This window comes from Rhineura floridana, chromosome 8 (assembly GCF_030035675.1).
Source record: "Rhineura floridana isolate rRhiFlo1 chromosome 8, rRhiFlo1.hap2, whole genome shotgun sequence".
Lineage (NCBI taxonomy): Eukaryota > Metazoa > Chordata > Lepidosauria > Squamata > Rhineuridae > Rhineura > Rhineura floridana.
Window position 1 is genome coordinate 115,902,092 of NC_084487.1, and position 21,344 is coordinate 115,923,435.

The 21,344-nt window shown below is 40.3% G+C and overlaps 1 protein-coding gene across 5 annotated transcripts in view; it reads right to left on the reverse strand.

Moving 5' to 3' along the window:
* Window positions 1–21,344, reverse strand: part of CACNA2D1 (calcium voltage-gated channel auxiliary subunit alpha2delta 1) — a 621,516-nt gene that overhangs the window by 284,969 nt on the left and 315,203 nt on the right. For all 5 annotated transcript variants that reach the window (XM_061582171.1, XM_061582168.1, XM_061582170.1 and 2 more), the window contains exon 5: window positions 15,231–15,275. In XM_061582171.1, the coding sequence (XP_061438155.1) occupies window positions 15,231–15,275 (45 nt within the window). The remainder of the gene's footprint in view (window positions 1–15,230; window positions 15,276–21,344) is intronic.

A 21,344-nucleotide genomic window follows, 5' to 3' on the forward strand; every position in this document is an offset into this window, starting at 1 on the left:
ATTTTGTTTACTTAACTATTGGAGAGATAAGGCTGTCTGCTCTGTTTATACTGTGATGTCACCAAGTTTGGAGTATTAACCCAATTGTTGCTGAAATAAGAAGTGGTTTTCCTATATTTTTCTTTTAAAATGGCAATTAAGAAAGTGGCTGAAAATCTGGAAATAACTATGTTTCAGAAAATAATGGATGAGATTGAGATAATGAAAATTGAATTGAGTAAAATGAAGCAGGAGATTAAAGATATAAGGGTCCCTGTGAGAGAGGTGACCCTGGAAGGGGTCCCTGTGAGAGAGGAGACCCCGGAGATTGGAACAGGGGTCCCTGTGAGAGAGGCGACCCTGGAGACTGGAATAGGGGTCCCTGTGAGAGAGGAGATCCCGGAGATTGGAACCAACGTGGAACAGGAACAAGATTTGGAGTCTATGGACTTTAGAAATAAAATCTATTGTTTGGAACTCAATGTTATCTCTGAAGAAATGAATGAAGATTCTAGAGATAAAGTTATCAATGGCATGGATAATCTTCTGGACTGGAATGATGTGATGGAGCCCAATATAGAGAAAATCTATGGAATTATCTGCAGCCATGTGACAATGGAAAAACTTTTAAGAGATGACCCAGTGTATTTTGAAAAAAAGAACAGAGATATGATTTTACAGCAGTATTTCAGCAACCTATTCAGAATGGATGGCAAGAAAATATTTGGGATAGAGGTAATCCCCATCAGACTCTTACTATATGACTATGGCTTTGACAGCAAGATTATTATGGAATACTGATAATGGAAGATTGGATATTGAAATTACTGGACTTAACAAGACTACTGAAGATGGAAGATGGAAAATGGAACTAATAGAGATAATAGAACAATGGCTACTGAAATTATTGAACCTAACAGATTCTGATGTGATGGATTAATTGAAATGTTTATTTTGACTATGGTTATGACAATAAGATTATCATAATTAGTAATGAGATGGATTAATCGATATGCTTATCTGGAAAAAAAAAATTGATAGATATATTTCTTAAAGAATTGAAACCTCTCTTTGACTTTTTGTGGAAAGAATAAAGTAATGTTTATGAGATTTGATGATTAAGTAAGATAACTACTGGAGGAAAGTGATTTTATAATATGACTTAAGAGACAGGATTGTTATATATTATAGACTTATAACTGATTTGATCTTTGACAAATGGGAAGTCAATATTTTACTCTTTATTTTTTATTTTTGTTTTTTTTTTTCTTTTTTTTTTGTTTAACTATTTTTGATTTTGTTTTTTGTCTTTGAATGTTTTATGATTTTGTCTTGTATGTTTTATGAAAATCTGAATAAAAATTATTGAAAAAAAAAAAAAAACTCTGCTATAATGCAAGGTGATGTGATGGAAGTATGTCAAAAGGGAAGTTGAAGACAATCCTAGCAAGATGTTAGGGCACACATTTGGAGTGAAAGCTTGAAAAGAACGCTACATGTCTTGGGCTGAAAAAGACAGAGCCACGGAATATCTTGTAAGAGTTCTTGAAAAGTTTGAAAAGTCAAAAATAGAGACTGCTGAAAGAGGCAAACTTGAGTTTGAAACACATTTTAAAATGAAAAGCAAGAAGTAACATTAAAAAAATCCCCATAAAATGCAATGCTATTTTACATGGAAAAAGAGTATAGCAACAGAAGAAAACATAAGACTAGCAGAAATTGTAGGAGTAAACTATAAGTAAGAGAGCCAAGCCCCCTCTAGGATGCACACCTTAACGTGGTGAGGGGATTTGAGAGTATCAAAGAAGCTGAGAGCAATGCTGTCAGGAGTCTAGACTAAGAGGCTGGACTCCTAGCAGGGTCACCCATGGCAGAATGGTCAAAACTGAGACACAAGACTAAGATGCATCCAGACTCAGAGGAAGGCAATGCCTCTTACCACGAAAACCCAATGAACAGAGTATCCAAAATGCAACACGAGATAGTGCTGAAAGATGAGACCCCCCCCCAGGTCTGATGCACTCATCGAGCTACTGGGGAAGAACAATGGACAAGTACGAGCACTGTGACTAGTGGCGCCACTGGGTCAAAGCCGAATAGATGCCCAGAGACTAATGCGCACAGATGCAAAAGGAGAGTCCGGAGCTGTACAATGTACACAATAGGAACTTGGGATGTGAGAAGCATGAACCAGGGAAAGTTAGAAGTTGTTAAGCAAGAAATGGAATGCATCAACATTACAATACTTGGTGTGAGTGAATTAAAGTGGACAGGAATGGGACATTTCCAATCAGGCAACTACAAAATATTTTATGCAGAAAATGAGAAATTAAGAAGAAACAGGGTTGTTTTATTAGTGAGAAGTGATGTAGCAAAAACAATTAGGAGCTATAACACAAGGTCTGAAGAAGTTATATCAATGAGATTAAACGGGAAACCTATTAACATAACCATCATTCAAGTCTATGCTCCAACAGCAAACACAAAAGTAGACGAATTCGAAAGATTTTAAGCAGAAGTAGAGGAAGAAATTGATCACACACCAAAACAAGATGTTCTGATAATTATGGGGGACTGGAATGCAAAAGTAGGGAACAGAGAAGAAATACAAATTGTGGGGAAATGGGGCTTAGGAGATAGAAATGAAGCAGGAGAAAGACTTACTGAATTCTGTGAAGCCAATAATTTGTTTCTTACAAACACATTTTTGAGCAACCAAAAAGACAACTGTACATGTGGGTATCACCAAATGGTCACTATAGGAATCAAATTTATTATATAATTGGTAGCAGAAGATGGAGAAGTTCCATATTTCCTGCAAAAATAAGACCAGGAGCAGACTGTGGTACAGATCATGAACTGGTCATATCAAAAAATCAGAGTAAACCTAAAACAGAAAAAATCTATCATAATGCCAAAATACAATTTAAATAACATCCCAGAAGAATATAAAGATCAAATAAGGAACAGATTGGAAGCTTTAACTTAGTTGACAGAAAACCAGAAGACCTATGAATTGAAGTCAGAGACATTATCAGGAAAGAATGCAAAAAGACAATACTTCTAGTTAAAAAGAGAGAAAGACCTCAATGGATGACTGATGAAACTCTTAATTATTTATCGATTACAGCAAAGCCTTTGATTGTGTAGATCACAAAAAACTATGGAATGCTTTAAATGAAATGGGGGTGCCACACCATCTGATTGTTCTCATGCGCAACCTATACTCTGGACAAGAGGCTACTGTAAGGATTGAATATGGAGAAACGGATCAGTTCCCCATCGGAAAGGGTGTGAGACAGGGGTGTATTTTATCACCCTATTTGTTTAATCTATATGCAGAACATATAATACGGAAAGCGGGATTGGACCAAGATGAAGGTGTGAAAATTGGAGGGAGAAATATCAATAATTGATATTGGGCGCCCTAGGCTCCTACTGGGCTGAAGGGTGGGATATAAATCAAATAACAAATCAATAAATAATTTAAGATAAACAGGTGATACCATACTACTAGCAGAAACAAATGCTGATGAAAGTTAAAGAAGAAAGTACAAAAGCAGGACTACAACTGAACGTCAAAAAGACTAAAGTAATGACAACAGAAGATTTATGTAACTTTACAGTCGACAATGAGGACATTGAACTTGTCAAGGATTATCAATACCTTGGCACAGTCATTAACCAAAATGGAGTCAATAGTTCAAAAATTAGAAGAAGGCTAGGACTGGGGAGGGCAGCTTTGAGAGAACTAGAAACAGTCCTCAAATGCAAAGATGTATCAGTGAACACCAAAGTCAGGATCATTCAGACTATGGTATTCCCGATCTCTATGTATGGATGTGAAAGTTGCAGTGAAAAACGTGGATAAGAGAAAAATAAACTCATTTGAAATGTGGTGTTGGAGGAGTGGTTTACACATAGCATGGACTGAGAAAAAGGCAAATAATTGGGTGTTAGAACAAATTAAACCAGAACTATCACTAGAAGCTAGAATGATGAAACCGAGGTTAGCACACTTTGGACACATAATGAGCAGTCAGGATTCACTAGAACAGAATAATGCTGGGAAAAACAGAAGGGAGTAGAAAAAGAGGAAGGCCAAACAAGAGACAGATTGATTCCATAAAGGAAGCCACAGACCTGAACTTACAAGATCTGAACAGTGTGGTTTATAACATATACCGTTAGAGGTCATTTATTCATAGGGTTGCCATAAGTTGTAATAGACTTGAAGGCACGTAACACACATACACACACATGCACACAAGAGAGCCAAAACAATGCAAATCATTTGCTGAAAGACAAGTAGAAGGCGTATGAGGAGAACTGACCTTTCGGAGCTGCATGGGGCAAATATTATTTCTGCATTTAAACTGCAGGTTACTTAGTATTCACTATCAAGCTGGGAAGACTTGATGTGGATACAGAATTACTGCCTGAGTGGCCCTGAATAACATCAATAAAAGAAATGCGTAATCAAGGCTAGTGTATCGGCTGGAGATATAACTAATATCTTGTCTGCAGATTTATTTATGACAGTGAAGGATATAATGAGATATAGCAGTAGTGTGGGAAAAGTTTAGAGCCAAATAACTAACTCTGAGGAGGATAGAATGAATATGGTACAGATCTCAAAAGTAAATTAATGCTACAATCCCACACAAAATCACCTGGGAAAAAGCACCAGAGAATTCACTGGTACTTGTAAACTGAGATGGTTAGGACTGGATTGTAATTACAGGAGCCGAGCGGCTTTTGTGCCTCGCCCAGATTCATCCCACCCACCTATACCACTCTATCCATGACTACCAGAAGCCAGTTTGGATCCATGGGTCTTACAACAGTTTCCAGAAAACATCTAGATGAGCAAATCTCCACGGAACTGGAGTTCTGGATTTGGCAGGTAGCTAGAACACCTCTGAGTTTGCTTGCAGTTATTGCTTGCTATATGGCAGATAAATGTTACAATCAATTTGTAACGCAGATGTAAAACCTATTTTAGTTACAGTACTACAAAAGCCTTTCTTCCACCTTTTCCTCACATAAAGAGCATGAGAAAGAGTCAACACTTATGCAAGCCTCATGTGTGAAAATGCTCAAAGATGCTCACCGTGACACAGAACTTAAGATTTATATAGAGATTCCATTAATGGCAACGACATCTGTTCTTGTATGTCCTGGTGATTTTAACACCTTGCTCAGGCTTATGGAGGAAGATTCTTGCTATTCTGTGTTAACTGGATTATGCGCCACTTAACCTTGACAAAGTTGACAAAGTAAGGACTTGCCTAGAACTTAGGAGCCACTCTGCTGCAGTGGCCTGTGGCCCTTGTCAGAAATGCATTAAGGAGGAGGTAACTGTCACGTCACCACCCTGCCAACATTCCACCTTTACCAGAGGGAGACATGTTTTCCTTTTTCTTCCACCACCCTTTATAACAAAGCTGCTATTAGGGACTCTGCCTACTCCCTTCAGCCCTTGTTATAAGCAACCAGGTTTTCAGTCAAGCCTCAACCCTGTGTGTATCTTTATGACTCTCAAAGATAACAGCCCTGGGTTGGTCCTCTGTAACCTGCTAAAGTTATTTTCTCAGGTACTTCGCTGGCACCATTGATACTGTTTCCCATTTTTGTTTATGTTTTCCCACCCTTGTATTCTTGTAATAGCTGGCCAAGAACCAGGAGTGTTTAAAAAGAACAAATAAGTTTATTTGTTTAACAGATGTTTCTTAAGCAAGATTGTTCATGTTTCAAGCACTCAGGCATGTGGTTTCTATATATATTCTTTACTTATACAGTTCCAACAGTCTTTACTGTAGAGTCAATTAATATTAACCTGCTTATGGAACCCTCTACAACCCCCTCACACACCCTCCAGCCCTTTCCTTCCAAACGTCAAACACTATCCCTCTCCAGTTCCTATCCAACTTCAACTTCAGACCTTTCAAATATATGTCAGTCATTTCACATTCACTCAGCCAATCACACACAGCATTCACCAACATTCCATATGCTCATTCCATCTCTCACTACTTACCATACTCAACCTATTAAAACCTCACTTACCATAAACAATGAATTAAATCCACAACAATTATTTACACAGAAAAATGGAACATCACAGTAACAGCAACAATCTTGCGGCAGAGCTTAAAATACTGGCAGTCTACAGAGCCGGTAGACTAGAATGACCATACATTCTACACCATGGAATCAGCAGGACAAACCTGTGTGACTGCTTGGAAGCAAGTTGACTGGTTTGGGCTAGGATTTAGCAGAGAGCCCATAGGTCTTTCATTCTAGTGTGGGAAACAAAGAGAATGAAAGAGCCCATTTCTTCTGAAACCACTTTCACTGAAAGCACCACAACGAAACACAATCTCGGTTAAATTAATTTTACCCAAGAAACAATTACAGTGAACTGCTTCTTGCCACTTTAACTCAAGTTTTTTATATAAATGAGAGTGCTCTCAAAGGGAAGATGTATTCTATTAAAATGATGAATCACTAGCTTCAGGGTTGGATGTTGATTTTTAACATGACATAAACTCAGCCTTCATAGGCAATGCTTCTGGGACTAAACTAATATAGGCTTGCCTTCAAGGAAGGATTATTTGTATTATAATTTATAAACTCCTCAAATCTTTGTGGGATACAAGTGTGTTGCCCTTAAGATTAAAAGTTAAGGTTTTTATTTAGTGTTTTGCTCAGATGAAGAGGAAGCTCCTGGGCAAAGACGCATATTCATGACAGAGTGGAGAGAACAAGAAAACCTGCATATATTTGAATAATAGGACTAAAACATGATGGCCAGTTTTGTCAATGTACATTCCAATTCAAATACAGTTTAAGATGTAATCACCTGCTCCTATTAAACCTTGATACATGTATAATTTCACTGGTAACAGTCCATTTACCAACCACTGATTAAAAATCAAGCTTCTCTGTAAGTGGGATGATCGTATATGTTTGATAGGCACAGACGATGTTCATTTCTCAATGAAAGATATTATAAAGATTTGCTTTCCAAGTAACCAATGTCAATTCAGTGCAGTTCATCTGCTTCTCTTCAAGGGGGATGGCATTTAGTCATATTGGCATCCAAAATGCATTCTGGGAAAATGCAATCTGAAGTTTCAGATATGTTTCTCGGGAAGTAATGTGAAACCTCTGGCCCTCCAGATGTTGATGAACTACAGCTACCATCAATTCCAACAAGCATGGCCAATGGCCAGGGATTATGCAAGCTATAGCTCAGCAGCATAAGGAGGGCCAAAGGTTCCTGTTCTAGCAGAAGGTTCACCCACATAAGAATTTACACTCCGACTGTCCCAACTCAGGCGAGGGCAGCCATGAGATTTGGAGCACTGCCCAGGCAAAAGATCAATTGTACTCCAGGTTCCTCTGCCTAATGAGGTGAGGTGGGAGGTGACTAAAGAGAAGGTCTTTTCAGTGATGGTGCCCTGCTTATGAAATGCTCTCCATAAAAAGGCTAACCTGGAACTTACTTTATGGTCATTTTGGTGCAAGGTGAAGATCTTCCTATTTTCTGAGGCCTTTTAATTACAATCTATGAGTGCTTCCATTTTTGCACCAAAGGATATCTTTGTGTTTTAGGCTGTTTTTAGTTGTTGTTTTGCTAGACTTTCTGCTTTGTAATTTTTTGCAAAGGTACTGGTGGAGCCAATGTGGTGCTCCCACCAGTGTGTTTGCACTGGGCCATCTGCATGCGATCACTCAGTGGACCACATTACATAAGTAACTTAGCCTTCATGAGTCAATGTGGACTTCTGGAAGCATCTGAGTGGTGATTTATGTTTGTACCCTGTTCTTCAGCAGAAATGGCTCTCAGAGCAGCTTACAGACGTTCAATAAAAACAAAACAATTCCCACCGAAAAGCTCTACAATCTAAAATAAATGACACAAAATGAAAAAGGCATGAGGAGGGAAGAAGAGAAGAAGCAAGCTCAGGTACCAATTCTTAAAGTTACATATTAGTTCTTACGATGGTCAGCTGGCATGGTATCTTGTGGTGATGGTGGTTGTTAGTGTGTGGGGACTTCATTTTAGGGTTCAATGAAAGGAGAATAGCGTTCAATAGGGTGGGAAAAGATTTACTACAAATTTCAAAAGCTTACAACTTATTTAAGTTAAACTGCCAAAAAGGTGCGATTTTAAATTCCTGTTTTTCTATATTTCGTAATAATCGGGGATGTTAGTTACTGAGAATAATCACATGTGGTCTCATGTGCTCTCCCTAATAGGGAACACGAGTGGACAATTTTTTGAGCTATGTTGGTGGGATCACGTCTTGATAGTGACACTTTGGAAATGATGGCTGACAACTGATGTTTGACTATGTAGATCAGTTTGCCAGAGTTATAACAGTGCCAGAGTGCTTTCCCATACAGACAGACCGGGAAAAATATTAGAAGATATTAGAACAGATAATAAAAGAGTCCATTGGCAACTATCTAGATGACAATGCTGTGATTAGTAGGAGTCAGCATGGGTTTGTCAAGAAAAAATCCTGTCAAACTAATCTCATCTCTTTTTTTGATCGGGTCACTAGCTTAGTAGATGGTGGAAATGCTGTAGATGTCATCTATCTAGATTTCAGCAAAGCGTTTGACAAAGTTCCCCACGACTTTTTGATTAGCAAACCGGTCAAATGCAGACTAGATGGAAATACTGTCAGGTGGATTCACAACTGGTTGGAAAACCGTACTCAAAGAGTGGTCGTCGGTGGCTCTGCTTCGGACTGGAAGGAGGTTTCGAGTGGAGTGCCACAGGGTTCTGTCCTGGGGCCGATACTCTTCAACATTTTTATCAATGACTTAGATGATGGGGTGGAGGGAAGCCTTATGAAGTTTGCGGATGATATGAAACTGGGAGGGATAGCTAACACAATGGAAGACAGGAATAAGATCCAAAGGGACCTGGATAGACTAGAAAATTGGGCTGAAATTAATAAAATGAAATTCAATAAAGACAAATGCAGGATACCGCATTTAGGCCACAAAAACAAAATGCACGGGTACAGGATGGGAAATACCCGGCTTAGCAGTAGTGCATGTGAGAAGGACCTTGGAATTGTAGTGGATTGCAAGTTGAACATGACCCAGCAGTGTGATGCTGCGGCAAAAAAGGCAAATGCGGTTTTGGGATGCATAAACAGAGCTATAGTTTCCAGGTCGAGGGAAGTAATAGTCCCACTATATTCTGCATTAGTCAGGCCTCATCTGGAATACTGCGTTCAGTTCTGGGTGCCTCATTTTAAGAAAGATATAGACAAGTTAGAGCGGGTTCAGAAGAGGGTGACAAGGATGATAGCCGGTATGGAGAACAAGTCTTATGAGGAAAGGTTGAAGGAACTTGGCATGTTCAGTCTAGTGAAGAGAAGGCTGAGGGGTGACATGATTGCACTCTTTAAGAACCTGAAGGGCTGTCACATAGAGGAGGGTACAGATTTGTTCTCTGCTGCCCCAGAGGGTAGGACTAGGTCTAATGGTTTTAAGTTGCAGGAGCGTAGATTCAGATTGGACATTAGAAGGAACTTCTTGACAGTAAGGGCGGTTCGGCAATGGAACCGACTGCCTAGGGAGGTGGTGGGATCCCCTTCGCTGGATGTCTTCAAGCAGAGGCTGGACAGCTATCTGCGGGAGATGCTCTAGCTGTGGATTTCCTGCAGTGAGCAGGGGGTTGGACTCAATGGCCTACAAGGCCCCTTCCAACTCTATGATTCTATGATTCTATGATTGTGATGCAGTAAAAACAAAAATACGGCCATCACTCTTACTATTAGCAAGTTATTAACATCTTCGCAAACAGCACTGCTCTATCAGTCATGACTGCTTTTCAGCACAGGGACTTTCTGAAGTTTCTGATTTTCTGATTTTTCTGATTTTCTAATAAATCACTTGTGTCAATTAAGGGATGTAGCCCTTGCCAGAAGATGCAGTTGGCTGTTTCCAATTAAACCTTAATGAATAAGAGCAAATGGGATGTTGGAAGCACTCAGCCAACAATAGCTGTTCGGGTGGGTGGGGGTGAGGTTAAGCTGAATGTTAAACAAAAAGAAGCAACAAGGTAAAAACAAGTCTCAAACCCCTGCAAGTTAATCAGGCAAGCCACACGTATTTTTAAAATATGCCCCAACTCTTTCAGGATATTGCTCCTTTTCATGGAAAGGAATAATAAAGTAACAAACAGAAATAAGGGCACTGCATGGGATTTCCACACACAAATATAACGCAGGCACAAAAATGGCGACAAAGCCATATGAAGGATTCAGCAGTATGTTACAGAAAGCTCAGGCTATCACTGCCCTAAGCTATCATATAACAAGTGGTACAGTGGCTACAGCAATCGAAAATACCATCACATGAAGGAAGAGTCTGCATAATGCAGTCCTTATTAGACAGTTTCTCTCACACACAAAATCCTAACACAATATCCACCTCAAAATCTAGAATTCAATAAAATGATATATCCTGTGGCAGATTTTTAGGACAACAACAAAAACAGGGAGTATGAATGTGTCTCCTGTTAAAACTGATGAATGTGTGAATGAGTAATCACAGTGACAACTTTTATGTCACTTCAGATGCAATGCTGAGTCGGTTTACATATTAAGTGGAGTGCAGCAAATGCAGAAAAACCAAGTGATGTATATTTTCATTTTATTTATTATATTCGTATGTGAAATCTCTCCCAAGTTAATGTAGCTAACAACTGGGCAAATCAACCCTTAATTTCTTATTCAAATATGGCTACCCTCCATGGAATGAGACTCGGGAACACTGGCTTGTTTATTGCCAAAGGTTTAATCGAGAATTTGGTGCATGAATGGTACACAGATCAGACTACAGGTTTCACAGGTCTCTGGATTAATACAAGGCACTGCTAGGCATGGCTACTCAAGCAAAAACATTGCCATAGTAAACATCCCTCCACGGACCCCCTTATGAAGAGTCGGGGTGTGACTGCTACTGGTGCAGGAACTGTCTCTCAGATAGCAACTGAGCAAGCAAGCAGGCACTCCTACAGGTAGGCTGGTGAGTGGGCTCAGGCTGCTTGTGCCTGCGCAGATAGTGGCATATCTTTGGCGACGGAGACAGACACAACTTGGCAAATTTCACTCCTAAGCTTCACCTCTGACTTATCCTCCCACAAGAGGCACAGCAGGGGCAGGATCGGGAGGCCGAGGATCCTCTACAGGTTGAGTCAGGGACGGGCCATTGCTGATTCTGCCTCGTATGTGGTTGTTGGCACCTTGGGGGAGGGGCTATCAGTTGGCAGATCCCTGAACTCCACCTCAAATCTGCCAGCCTCCTTGCTCAAACCACTGGGCCCCTTCCCAAGATCCCAACCCTCTCCCTCATTGGAACAGGTCTGCCAAGAGTTCTCCACAGGGCTCATGGCAGAGGATCCAATGGATGTTTTTAATGAGCAAGCGATTAGCCCAATTCTTATTGCAAAGCATACCTAGTTGTATATATTCTAATCCTTAGTTTTCTTCTTGTTTTTTAATCTGATTATTGTATAACTAATTTCAGTTTACATATTTTATTTTTTTCAATACAACTATTCACCTACAAATTGTCTAGATCTACTTTCACCTCCATGCAAGGTCACATTACATTAAACATGTAGCATGTAGCTACATCTGACATTTTTTAAAAAAAATACAAAGTGCAGGAGGACGATGGCTGTGGCTTTAACGGAGAACACAGCATCCAGGAATGGAGGTTAAACCTTTCCCTCTACCTATGACGGATGAAATCCCCTGTGGGTGTGCATGCATACTGTTGGCCTTCTTTCCTTCCACCCTGCCAGTCCCAGTAGCCACCGGTTACCACAGGTCATAACTTTATTGTAGTCAATGTAATAAAAAGTAATGCTATTATCTCCACCTCCTTCCTGTTTCACACATCTCCTCCCCTCTCCTTTCCCCACAACCGAGGTAATTCAGTAATACCAATGGCTGCTGCACCAGTTCCCAATCTGGCACAATATATATAGTTCAGATGGTCACAATATATGTTAGTAAGGCTTTGAAATTAATAAAAAATAAATTTGACACAGATTTCTAGGATGAATAATGAGGGAATTACTTTTTTCTAGTTTAGATTCTCTGTAGAAACATTAGTAACACAGGAAAGAAGCAAAGTAAGAAGAACACCAACAAACATACAAAAATATAATTATCTTTGGAAATGGCTCAGAGGCACATTTTACCAAATTCTTCCAAGCTACACAGGGAGTGAATTGGACTGTGAAAGACCAACCCAAATGGTGTTTGCATTTTTACCAATTTGTAGGGCAGTACAATATCTCAGAGAGGAGTTCAAGTCTCCTGCTCCCCTGGTGCATTCACTATAGCTGCCCAATTTCCCTGCTCTTTAAAGTTTGATACAAATAGCTGTGGGCTATAGGTACATTCTTAAACCACAAGGTTTTTTGCCTATTAGTGAATAATAACAAAAATATATTACTATTATTATTATTACAAGTTTATTATTTATTTATTTATTATTTTATTTATCTCCCACCCTTTCTCCCAGTAGGAGGACAACAACGATAAAGCCAAGATGTCAGAACTCAAAATCTAACTATATTCCTGATTATGAAAGTGCAGAATCCAGTGGGTAGATAGAACCCTCTGGTTAATCCTGGAAAACTGACAGGATTGGGTAATGGGCCCATTACTAAAGAGAAATATCACAAGGTAGTTTCTTCAATATCATAAAGTTAGAAACTGCTGAACTAGAGATAAAAAGTTACATTGCGGTTCATTAAGTGGTTGTCTCTGGACACTTTTTTAAATTCACTGTGAACAAATCCTGCACCTTCATCTTACCTACATTTCCATATTCCGTTTGTGCAACTCAGATAGATTTGCCTGACAAGATCAATGTATTCTCTTTAATTATCTTATAGCAACAGTGTCAAGTGCAACAGTGATGCCATCAATCTTAAATCATATTTTATTACTAGGTGCAAATGAAGCATGTTGATTTATCTGATTAATGCATTTATAGAATCTCTGTATTAGTTTATAGATTACACCTACAATATTTATTTATTTTATTATAGCAAGCTGTGTTATTTGAAGTAGAAAACTTCCCTTTTCATCCAAATACTGTCAAGATTTCAAAATCAAATTCTAAACAGACTATAGGTTCAAATACAGAGACCACTCTGTGGACTGTAGACATGGTAATTTACAGTCACATGGTTTTGGAATATAAACTCATGCGATTACTTCCTAAATGTGATAGGGTCATGTGCATCATGCATTTCCTCCCTAACCATCTAACATGCCTATCCTCAAGTCTAATGCATGTCCACATACGGGCATAACATTTTAAGAGGATATACACAGCTCTGAAAAGTACACTACAACCAACATACCAGACAAAGAAAATCCAGGAATCTACTATCTTGACCTACACGAGTTGGGTTTTACATATGGTTACCATCTTCATGTGACTAACTTGTGGCCCTTTAGATGTTGTTGGACTCTAACTCCCATCAGCCCCAGCCAGGATAGTCAATGGACAATGATGATGGGAGATGTGGGACAGCAGCATCTGGAGGGCCAAAGGTTTAAGAACAGGATCTCTTCTGATAAGGGGAGATAATAGGTAAAGCTTTCCCCTCCATCAAATGCATGTTAACATCTGACAGAAAAGCACCATGCATAAGGAAGAACATACATGCAGCCTATTATGTGTAATTTCTTCCCCCTTCCTTGTTTCAAGAGGGAAATCACCTGAATCAGGAGTTATGTACAGATGACCATATACATTAAGCCTTCATTTCAGATGTTAACTTGTGTAGGTGGATGGGTCACTCACTCTCACATGCAGACGCACACTCTTCCATGGGCTCCTTTTGGAGGAAGGGTGATATATTAAATAAATAAATAAATAAAACAACGAATAGCCACAGCCCAAGTTAAGTGTATGAACTAAGACAATGGTAAGAATTGCAGCTCAGTGGTACAGCACATGTGTTGGATGGAAAAGGTTCCCAGGTCTAATCCTTGACATCTTCACGTAGAGATGGGGAAGACTCCTGTTTGGAACCATGAAGAGCCACTTCTAAGTCAGTATAGACCAGGAGAAGCCAACATGGTGCCCTCCAGATGTTTTTGGGCTACAATTCCCATCAGTCCCAGCCAGCATGGCTACTGGTAAAAGATGTAATCCATCAACATCAAAAGGGCACCAGGTTAGTTACTCCTGGTGTAGGTATTGAGTTAGATGAAAGAATAGGCTGACTTTATATAAAGCATGTTTTCATGTACCAAACAAAGTTATGAAAGTTGTGAAACTGGCCCAAACTTCTAATGAGTTGCCTTGTGTGCACATTAGTAATCTAAATTAATATCACACTCTGTCTCAGCCCCAGTTTTGGTTAAAATATTTAACATGTACATCTGCCTCCCCCAACCTGGTGCCCTTGAGATGTTCTGGACTCTGACTCCCATCATATCTGACCATTGTCCAAGCTTGCTGGGACTGACAGGAGCTGGAGTCCAACATATCTGAAAGGCCATAGGCTGAGAAACACTGATATACACAGATTGTTCTGTTGGGCTATTTCTGGTTTAGGGTTTCCATCCCAGGAAAACTTGGTCTGCTCCCTTGCTTACAAAATAGTGGAAGAAAAATAGCGGAACATGACACACAAACTCTGTTTCACTAATAAGTACTACTAGTACTACTGCTATATATTTATAAAAGTCTGGTTTGCAAGATTCCTCTATCCCTTTTCCTTATGCCAATGATCTAATTCAAATTGGAAATGGTAGAAGAGACTCATACCACTCCCCCTTCTTGCAGTTTCAGCATCACTCCCAGATGAATATATGAACTGGCACTATAAAATAAGCTAGATTCAAAATGTGGCGTAACTGCAACAAATATTTTATTCCTCAAAAATTCCTCTGAAAGCTCAGTTTTCCTGAAGGCCTCCTGAAATTAACAAATCACAGAATACAACACTGCACTCAAGAAATCTCCTGGGAACCACTTGTATCAGCTTGTGCTTGTGTCCTGAGAATCGTATCTTTAAAAAAATACTCTTTTCAAATAGTAGTTCAACAGGTGTACACTTTGAGCCAAATTTTTTCAAAGAGATTCTAAACACAGGTGTGTGAGAGAGTTTATAGTGAAAATCTTACTGCCTTAGGGAGCTTGGGAAACCATGCATTCATATTTTCATAGATGTTACTTACTTCATTCAGGGCATCCTTTGCATTGTAGTACACTATATCATTAGCCTGTGCAGGGAAAAAGAAAAAATGGCATTATATATATATATATATATATATTAAAAAATCTAAAATACAAAAAGGCACTATAAAACCATTACTTTTAAAGTTGGTTCTGTATTTCTTGTGAACGTACAACTGTTAATTTCCCAACAAGATTCGATCTTAAATGTCAGCCATACCATCCTGGTGTTAAGACCCACAATGCAGGGACATTGCAGTGCACAATGGAGGGCTCTGATGAGGAGAAAGTTCAGGCTACTTTCTCCGTGAGAGAACTGCAAGTACCCTATTCAGGGCCCTCACAGACACAGACCTGAATTCATTATCTGAAGTGTCTCTGTCTCCCCAGCCTTACAGAAGTCAAAGGATACAAAATAAGGAGAAGGCCCTTTAACTAGCCAGTCAGCTCCTCCAGGGTGGCAGAGCCTAACACACTCCAGGTCTGGTCAGACAATACAAGACTTCAGTTAGCTCTCTGCAGTGATAACATCTAGGTCCTGTCTGCTGTCCACTTGATTGGACTCTCCCCGCTTCCCCTACAAGGCTTCAGCTCCCACAGAACTGGAGAGCTAACACACTGGAGTAGCAGCCTTGAGGTGATTTTTACCATTGCCACAGGCTCCTTTTGAGTGAGGTGAAAAGGACTGCCTAGGGTTTCCTCCAAAGCAGTCATCAAAAAATCCCCCTCAAGCCTGCTGTTAAGGAGTAATCCCCCACCACCCCCAATAGTCCTGAAATATACACCCACCACACACAAAGAGATTACACTGGATTTTAAAGACATTCACTGACAGTTACCAGAAAGAGTTAGTTGTAATGTAAGGCTCTGTTCATTTTGGATACTCCGTTCATACTCTGTTCATAGGGTTTTCATGGTAAGAGATATTCAGAGGTGGTTTACCATTGCCTTCCTCTAGTTAAAAAGAGAAAAGACCTCAATGGATGACTCAAGAAACTCTTAAAATGGTTAAACAGAGAAGGAAAACAAAAGCAAAAGGAGATAGAAACATGGTGAGAACCCTAAATGCAACAATACAGCGACTCGACTCTTATGTAGGAACAAAGAGAACGATTACAATAGTTATTGTATAGAAATAGAAGAGGACAACAAAAAGGGTAGAACAAGAGCCCTATTCCAAAAGGTTAGAGAAATGAAAGGGGAATTTAAACCATGAGTAGGGATGTTGAATAATCAACAGGGGAACACACTCACTGACCGAGATGAAATAAAAGGAAGATGGAAGCAATACACTGAAGAACTCTATAAAAGAGATGCCAGGATGACAGATTCATTCACGGAGGAACCGTATGATGAAGAACCAGAGATTTTAGAACGCGAGGTGAAAGCTGCTCTTAAAATACTTGGAAGAAACGAATCACCAGGAACAGGTGACATACCAATAGAGTTGCTACAAGCTGCTGAGACTGAATCTGTCCAAATTTTTTACAAGAAATATGGAAAACTAAACAATGGCCCACAGACTGGAAGCGTTCCATATACATCCCAATTCCCAATTCCAAAGAAAGGGGATCCCAGGGAATGCAGTAATTATCAAACTATTGCCTTAATATCCCATGCAAATAAAGTAATGCTCCAGATTCTACAACAAAGGTTCTTACCATATATGGAGCGAGAAATGCCAGACATCCAAGCTGGATTTAGAAAGGCAAGAGGCACGCAGAGATCACATCGCAAACATACATTGGATAATGGAATGGACCAAGGAATTTCTGAAGGAAATCACCCTGTGCTTTACAGATTACAGCTGTGAGAGAACTAGAAAAGGTCCTCAAATGCAAAGATGTATCACTGAACACTAAAGTCAGGATCATTCAGACCATGATATTCCCGATCTCTATGTATGGATGTGAAAGTTGGACAGTGAAAAAAGTGGATAACTCATTTGAAATGTGGTGTTGGAGGAGAGCTTTGCGCATACCATGGACCGCGAAAAAGACAAATAATTGGGTGTTAGAACAAATTAAACCAGAACTACCATTAGAAGCTAAAATGATGAAACTGAGGTTATCATACTTTGGACACATCATAAGAAGACATGATTCACTAGAAAAGACAATAATGCTGGGAAAAACAGAAAGGAGTAGAAAAAGAGGAAGACCAAACAAGAGATGGATTGATTCCATAAAGGAAGCCACAGACCTGAACTTACAAGATCTGAACAGGGTGGTTCATGACAGATGCGGTTGAAGATCGCTGACTGTTAGGGTGACCATAAGTCGTAGTCGATTTGAAGGCACATAACAACAACAAATGTAAGGCTATCAAGAGCTATGCGCTGCCACCATAATTGGAGGCAGCATGCTTCTGAATATCAGTTGCTTGAAACTGCAGGAGGGGAGAGTGCTCTTGCACTCAGGCCACTGTGAGAACAGGATGCAGGACTAGATGGGCCACTGGCCTTATTCAGCAGGCTCTTCTAATGTTTTTGACTAGCCTAACTAATCACCATCCCACTCATAAGTGATGTAGTGGTTGAGAGCATGAGGCCTCTGCCGCCATCTTGGTTGATGGCACCAATGCGTGCGTGTGCATGCCATCAACCAAGATGGCGGCAGAGGCTTCAGCCCCTTACAGAAACCTCGCCCACCAACTTGATTGATGGCAACCCTGTGTCAGGCCCAGGATGTGACTCAGGAACCAGACCAACGGCTGTAGTTAATTCGTGTTTTATTAGGGTAATGTCCAAACAAAGACTGCGTTTTCTCATGAAGCAATACAGGGATACAGGTCCTGCGGCATTGGGAGAAAGTTGACAGAGCAAGGGACTTCTTCCCACCTGTTCTTTAAGAAGGGGCCAAACGGGCACGCAATCTTTCGCTCCTCCTTAACTGCCCCTCAGGTACTGCCCGCCTTCCCCCCTTCTCTCCTGTCTTTTCAGCTGTCTGCGTGTGCACGGTGAGGGGGGAAGCATCACCCCCTCCTCTTCTGAAGTTTCCGATTCCAGGATGGGGGATAGGGGAGGGGCTGATGGTAAACTGCCTCCCCGCTTTTCGGCTGTGAGCAGCCCTCCCTCTTTCCCCTCTTGCTCTGAGCCTGAAAGAGGGGGAGGTGTGAGAATGTCCAGGGAGGGCTCAGGCTCCCCGTCGCTAAGCGACCTTATCACTGGCAGTTCCTCTGTTTCGTCTTCGCTCCAAAGGGAGGAAGTTCCTCCACCTTCCCTCTGCCATCCATCCGAATTCTCCCAACTCTCCGGGATCCAGCTCCCCGGGATTGGGACCCCAGCTCTGCCTTCCGACACCCTGCGCACACAGTGCACACAGCCGCAAAGAACAGCAGAGAAAGGTAGGTGAAGTGGAGGAATAGCGAGGGGATGGCGGGTGACTCAGAAGCTCCTGTCCTGCCACAGATCACAGAAGGGAGTGGAGGGGCCCGGGGTAGGCTGGTGCCCAAGGGCCCCGGCATGCCTGGAGCCGGCCCTGGGCAGCATACTCCGATGGTGTGCTAAGTGGCAAGAGTATAAATAAGCAAACCAAAGAATGTGTGTGGGGATGAGAAGAGCCCTAACCTCGAAATTATTACAAGGTTTTTTTGTATGGTTTAAAGAAATATAGTGTACTTTATTGGTAGCAAATCCATATAGACCTAACTCAACACACATTTATATTGGAACTCATTTGTTCCTTTTCTCATTACTTCTAGCTTTTTTAACCAAGAATGTTAAACGCGAACTCACTGTTTGCCAATACACGTGAAGAAATTTCTATTTTCATTAGAGACCCAGGCTAATTGGCATTGCATCGATTTCCCTCTGTAACCTGGTGTCTCATACCCAAAGAAGCAATTTGCAGCTTAGCATGTGGCTTGCAGAAAAGGATGACAGCAATATTTACTTTTATTCCTGCTATGTCGTGCACTTGTACTGCACTGATACAATCCCAAAAGGTGGTTCAACTTTAAAGTATTAAGTTGAAGACTCCTCCCCTATTCTAAGACACGTGACTTTCTTCGGTCCCTAGTATAACTGTCAAATAGTACGGGAAATATTTCTCTGATCCCTTTCACTTTTCTTATTTGAAAAGTGTATCTATTATGACCCAAAACCAGTTCATGAGTATCTGTCAAGTCTCTTATAAGACTTTAAAGACTTAGGTTGACTTCTGTTATTGTTTAAAGACAAAAGGGAGAGATCAGACTTCCTTTAGTTTTTGTCTAACATGTACTCGCATAGTAAAGCTGTATTTCTTGTTATATGCCTTCAAGCCAATTAAGACTTATGGCAACCCTATGAATCCTTTTGGATATATTCATAGGGTTTTCATGGTAAGAGGTATTCAGAGGTGGCTTACCATTGCCTTCCTCTATGCCTTTGACACCCGGTATTCCCAGGCAGTCTCCCATCCAAGTACTAACCAGGCCTGACCCTGCTTAGCTTCCGAGATCAGACAAGATCAGGTGTTTTCATGTCCTAATTTTTTTTTTAAAGCCAGCATTTTCTAGGATATGGTGGCATGTGAAGGTCATCATTTCAGGTTCATTCAGAATAAGAACATAAAAAGCCTTGTTGGATCCGATCAAAGGCCCATCTAGTCCAGCACCTTGTTTCTCACAGCAGTCAACCAGATGGCTCTGGGAAACCCACAAACAAAATATGCGGGCATTTACCTTTACAGGAAGCTGCCTTATAGCTGAGGTCAGACTGGTGCTTTTTTTGGTTAAAAAAATGAAATGTCAGTACTCATATCTTGATAAAAGTGTTGTGGGTGCAAGCATAAAATGGTTATTATGGGCAGCAAAAAAAAAAAAAGTTTCAAGCACTTCATGCCAGTGGATACTGCCACACACCAAAACATACTGGGTCAGACTATTTGTCTATCTAGCCCAGTATTGCCAACCCAGATTGGCAGCAGTTCTCCAGGGCCTCAGGCAGAGATCTTCCACACCAGGGATACGAGGGGCAGAATATGAGACTTTCCACATGTCATCTACCACTCAATCAAGATTCTTCCTCATAAACTACAATCATCTTGGAATGTGAAACTTTAGCTATCTTAATTTTGTGTTTTCCCCTGTTCCTGTACTGAATGTACATTTCTTCCTACAATGTCTACAATGGCATTTTCTACTTTCTTAATGGGCAGAGGTTCTATATCTTCACCTCCATGCTGAAGGTTACACCAAGGGATCTGGATACATGAATGAGACACAGCAGTGTTCACACAGTCTTGTGGGAGGTGAGGGAGAAAAAGAATGAGAGAGAGATTTTCAGTCAACTTTGAGACAATTCACATGAAGACTGGGATGTTTTGTACAGTCAGATTTCTCATCTGTTCCTATGGCCTTATCAAATAAGCTGGCGCAGAACAACAAACAAATGTAAAATTGGTTCCTATATGCCAAGTAAACACTGCTTTTATTAAGTCTCCTAAGATACTTCTCTTTAATACCCTTGCCTCTCCTTGAGAAATTTCATGTGTAAACAAGGACTCTTTGTTCCTCTGTTCTTAAGATTGCTATAGCTCATTGTTAACCTAGGAGACTATAAGCAGGAAGAAAGACAAGCCTATCTTGCTAACTTTAGTTTTCCTGATAAAGTTGTTAGAGGCATCTGTCCCAACACCATGCTCTTTTAGGCAGGGGTTAAAACATAGGTGTTCAAAAAGTATTTGGGTGAATGTTTGTCTGGCAAGTATTTTAATACTGTTCCTCTTTGAAATGCTAATTGAAACAATGCTATTTTTAATTGTATGTTATTTATTTGTTATTGTGAGCGTCTGTTTTGTAAATCATGTTGAGTTCTCTTGAACAAAAAAAAGGCAGCATATACTTTTCAAAGAAATAAAAATATAATATAGCCTCTTCTGTCCACTAATCTGTACCAGGATCTACCTCCTAGAATTTTTGAAACCAAAACTTGGCAATGTATTGGAATCACAATTCGGCTACAAAGCTCAGTGGCCATGACATTCTCTAAACTAACCTACTTCACAGGGTCATTGTGAGAATAAAATAGGATATAATTCAGTACTTGGTGCACCAAGTTCTTTGGTGGACAGTTAAGACATAAATGTGAGAAATAAGTCTTGCATTGCTGTAAAGGTAAAGGTAAAGGTGTC